The sequence below is a fragment of the Fukomys damarensis genome, unplaced genomic scaffold, assembly GCF_012274545.1.
Source record: "Fukomys damarensis isolate Sample0158 unplaced genomic scaffold, DMR_v1.0_HiC HiC_scaffold_19, whole genome shotgun sequence".
In the NCBI taxonomy this organism is placed as follows: Eukaryota; Metazoa; Chordata; class Mammalia; order Rodentia; family Bathyergidae; genus Fukomys; species Fukomys damarensis.
In genome coordinates, this window is record NW_022900931.1 from 8191600 (window position 1) to 8196638 (window position 5039).

Sequence of the window (5039 nt, forward strand, 5' to 3'; positions counted from 1 at the left end):
AACGCTGAGCTGTCTCACTGTCCCACAATTGGAGTGCTTTCTGGCCCTCCAAGCAGAGAAGGTACTGACTAGCTGCCCTCCCAATTTGACCAAATTATAAGTAAACTCATTCTCCATGTTTTGTGGGGTTGTCTTGTTTTTTCTTGAGACAGGATCTGGCTTTGTATCTCAGGCTGGCCTTCAACTATGTAGCCAAGGCTGACTTTGAACTGGTCCTTCTGCCTCAACCTCCTGAATGCTGGGCTTACAAGCATGTGCCATCACAACTTGGCTTGTTTTATGGGTTTTTCTCATACTGTCTGTGGCTGTTAAGCAGGCAAACAATCCCAGAAAGCAGGGGCCCAGATCCAGGCCTTTGACCAGGCCACGAGTAACAGGGGCACCTGACTTCCCTAGTGACAGGATGTGTCTGGCTGGAGTAACCATGGGAACCAGGGTCTAAGCAGGGAGGTCAGGCAAGAGGCTGTGCCACACCTCAGGCCAGAGAGGATAGTGCTGAGACCAGGGAGGTGACTGCAGAGAGGAAAGTGTGATCATGTCACCGTGTGGGCTCTGGAGTTTTCCCAAAGAGATGAGGTCCTCATCTAGCAGGCCCACCTAGAAGGTGCTTGACTGTTGTCACAAGAAAAGAATTTCAGGACAGATTAATAAGAGACATAGACAGATTTTATTAGGCAGAGATAAAGAAGTACATACTCACTGGGCATGGTAGCACATGTCTATAACCCCAGCACTTGGGAGGCTGAGGCAGGATCGCCCCACGTTCAAACGGCCAGTCTTAGCTACATAGTGAGTTCAAGACAGTCTGAACTATATAGCAAGACCCTTTCTCAAAAACACAAATATTTTGGAAACACACACACAAATATAAACAAAAACAAAACAAAATGAAGCCTGAAGGGCCTGGGATTTAGCTCAGTGGTACTGCCACGTGCCTCACAAGCTCAAGGTTCCAAGTTCTATCCCCAGTACCAGAAACAAAGGGAGGGAGGGAGGGAAGCCTTAAGTGGCAAGAGCAGGAGCTGAGCTTGGGTCTAGAGCTCTAAACCATGGGTAGGGCCAATGAATTCAGAACAAGGGCACACAAAGTAGATAAGAAGGAGTCGTCCTGGAGACACTGAAATCTAAGGCCAAAGAAGCAAAGGACAGTGGGAAGGAAGAGTCAGAAGAGAGGGTAGGAGGGAGAAAGGGGCTGGCATATGAAGTCCCAAGAACCAGTTTGCCACTCTCCTTCCCATTTAGTAGCTGCTGGGTGGCCGGCTGGTGCAGTGAGACGTGGGACAGAAGCCAGGGGATGAGGAGGAGTAGGAGGTCAAGGGAGGGGACAGTGATTTTGCTGGGAAGTGAGAGAAGACGCGAGGCCCGTGAGAGGGGACAGAAGCCCACTGTGTTGCCTCTGCTCGGTTTGGTCTGGGGGCGGTGGGCACTTGTTTCAGCGGGGCAGCAGGAAAGGGCAGCCCAAGCCTCTCATCAGACAGAGAAGTCTGTGTCTCACCAGGCCCATTTCCTTCCTTGGCAAAGCTGGACCCCTTGAACAATGGAGAGCTTCGGTAAATGCGTCTCACCCCGAGGTGGAGGGAAATTGCTAGTGGATGAGAAGACATTGCTCGGTCCAGCCCACCGCTGCTGCTGGAGTCACGGAGGACTTGGCTGTAACCAGAGCAGGGCTGTGCTGGGCCGAGAGCCAGGCGTGGAGCTGGAAATCACTGCCCCAGAGAGAGATGCCTCCCTCTTAATTTTTGCATAAAGTTAACTTTCCTGAAAAGGAGTGTAAGGTGGATATCTAACACCCATATTTATTTTTAAAAAGTATTTATTAATTTATATTTCAATTAATATTATGATGTTATTATAAAATGTATACTTAACAGGAAAATAAAATACCAATAAAATATTGAGTTTTTGTGATTTTTTTTTTTTCCAGTACCAGAGATCGAACTCAGGACCTAGCACTTGCCAGGCAGGTGCAGTGCCACTAGGCTACATCCCTGGCTTGAATTTTTTTAATATTTATTGAGTTTATAATAAACATTGACATTTTTACTATCAACTTTATAAAATGTAAAAAAGACAGAAGTTAATCCTTATATGAACTAAAATGAAAATAATAATAAAACTCTGTGGGCTGGGGATTTAGCTCAGTGTTGCCAAGCCAGCCTCAAAAACGCAAGTTTCTGAGTTTGATCCCTAGTACCAATAAATAAATAAATAAACTCTACAACAAAAATCTTTACTTCCATTATCACACCTAAGGCAGTCTTCACTCCTGAAAACAGCATGTTCCATACAGAAGTATTACAGTGATAGCACATGTTTTTATATCTTGCTGGTATTGCTCTTCTGTGGCAAGGAGAGTAGCATCTCTGACTTTTTTTTTTTTTTTGGTACTGGGGATTGAACTCGGGACCCTGCATTTGCGAGGCAGGCAGCAGAACTACTGAGCTAAATCCCCAGCCCCCTGATATTGCTCTTCTATTAGGAGCTTAAAATATTAATTTTCAGTGTTTATAATATAAACATCAGCATTTGTGGGGGGCGGGGTACCAGGGATTGAACTAGGGGCCTTGTGCTTGCAAGGCAGATGGTGGCACCACTAAGCTAAATCTCTGGGCCCCTCATCAGCATTTTCAACATCAACTGGTCTTTGCTTACAAAAATCTAAGAGTAACAGAAATAAACTCCTACATGAACTAAAACGAAAATACAATTCAACAAGAAAAATTATCTTTACTTGAATTATGGCACCTAAGGCAGTCTTCACACACACGAACAGCATGTCCCATACACAAGTATCGCTTACAGCGATAGCACGTGCGTTTTGTTTTCCTGTCTTTTTTTGTAGGACACACTTGACATCTTGCTGGTCTTGCTGCTTGGCTAGGAGGTTCTTGTGATGTTTCACCTGTTTGTTCATTGGTCTGCTCCAGGATTCTCTTGCAATCTTTGGGCAGATACATAATGTTCTTCCACTGTTGTAATTGATCTTTTATCAATTCCAGTCCCAATTCTCTAAGAAAATCTCTCTGTGATATCTTGCACTTGTTGTTTTCTTTGTAAACTATGATACTATTTATGCCTGACATGTTTAGGATCAAGTAAAACACAACCATTGGCCAACGCTTTGTATTTCGAGAGACATCATACTCACTGCATAGCTCATCAACAACATCTACTCCGCACTTTGTTTTGTTGTAAAATGTGACAATTTCTGGCTTCATTCGTGTTGAGGACTCACTATCGATCTTATCATCATGGTGTAACGTGGACAGTATCAATACTACTTTGTTTTTCTTCGCTATGTAAGAGGCCAACGTTACGTCTTTCTGAAATCCAAAGATTGTACTATACATTTCTCTATTGTGAACTTGCAACATTTTTTCAGGAATCTCTGCTTGGTTCTTGTGAATAGTCCCTGTGCTGGTCAACTGATGTTCTTGTAGCAGATGCAACATCAATGAGTAACTAGTGAACCAACTGTCAAATGTGACATTTCGGTTACTTTTGGAAATAGGTGCAACAAGTCGATTCACAACATCGTATGGTTTATTACTGCACGAATAAAGCCCTGGTGGCTGAGTTCCAGGATAAATTTCTAAATTCATGGTGTAAAATGTTTTCGCATCTACCAGGGCATATATTTTTATACCATATTTAGAAGGCTTATTTGGCATATACTGCCGAAAACTACATCGACCACGAAATGATGCAAGTTGTTCATCAATTGTCATGTATTCAGATGGTGTATAAATTGCCTGACAGTTCAAAACGAAGCTTTCAAAAAATGAGCGAATAGCAGCCAAATTGTCAGAGTTTTTTCTTTCTTGGCGGGTCTTTTTGTCATCAAAACGTAGGCAATTTCGAAGGAAACAGAATCTCTGGAGTGTCATTGTTGTTCTAAAAATCTTAACGCCACACCCATCAGTTCTCCACAAATCCTTTAGATTCTCACGATTATAAAGTCCTGCTATATACAGCAGACCTATGAAGGCTTTTAGTTCAGATAGGGAGGTGTCGTGATAAGTATATTTTTCAGTACTACTATTGCTGCATATGGAACGTTTTAGTTGAATTTCATTATTAGTGTATTTCACAATATCTTGTAGCATAACGTCCGTTACAAACAATTTCCAGCACTGAATCGCAGTGTTGGCATTCTGTGCAATAGGTTTCACCCCTGGCAAGAACCTGATAACGTTTTCTGAACTGATTCTATCGTCGGACTGTTCGGGTACGTGTGACCATTTCGTACCATTTCGACTCGTCAAATGTTGGCCTTCCTCATCTGAATCAAGACCTTCAGTCTCTGCTTCTCTATCTGTCATTTCTTGTTCCGTCTCACTGTCGAAACTTCTCTGGCTCACATGATCCCAGTCATCATCAGTGGCAGAATCACCTGATGACTCACTTTCAACCTCCCCCCAAAGTTGTAAAAGTGGATTTTTATGCGACATTGCACTGAACTGGGTTACTTCTACAAGAAAAAAATCAGAAGAAAACAATAAAACAAGTTATAAATGCACAAAAATATAACACGGAGCCTAAGGTGGGTAAAAACTCACCTGTTGGTAATTTGACACACGTGCATACCTCTTGCAGTTCCACTACCAAGTACGCAAATACAAAGATCGCTTCCTGTACTCGCCCTAGAGCTGCTGCTGTGATGTACATCCAGCTCCTCTTTGGCTAAAGTAAATATTTTCATTAGAAAGCTACGTCTGGGTGTATTTCAGCCAATCTTTTGCACCAAGGGTCTACCAACCACCCAGAGGAAAGCGCTCCTCCTGCTACCAAATAGGGCCGAATAGGGCCAAACAGGGTCCCCCGCGTATTAGGGGTACGGGGAGGGGCGACGTGAAGGAGCGTGCAAACCCCAGCCCGCGAGCGCCAGTACCTAGGGGCCAAGTGTCCCGACCCCCAGCCCAGCCGAACCCCCTGCAGACTCAGGGCGCACAGCCGGTACGGCCCGGATACTCACGCCGTGGCTTCACCGCCGGGAGTTGCCGCTGCAGAGGCGGATGCTGCAGCCGCCGCGGGGGTTG

The 5039-nt window shown here is 44.4% G+C and overlaps 1 protein-coding gene across 1 annotated transcript; it reads right to left on the minus strand.

The window, feature by feature from the left end:
• Positions 1-2222: 2222 nt before the first annotated feature.
• Positions 2223-5039, minus strand: Pgbd4 (piggyBac transposable element derived 4). Its single transcript, XM_033766212.1, has 3 exons — positions 4976-5039; positions 4560-4683; positions 2223-4471 (listed from the first exon to the last, which is right to left on the minus strand). Exons 2-3 carry the CDS (start codon positions 4666-4668, stop codon positions 2709-2711), a joined length of 1872 nt encoding a protein of 623 aa, XP_033622103.1. The 5' UTR covers positions 4669-4683; positions 4976-5039; the 3' UTR covers positions 2223-2708.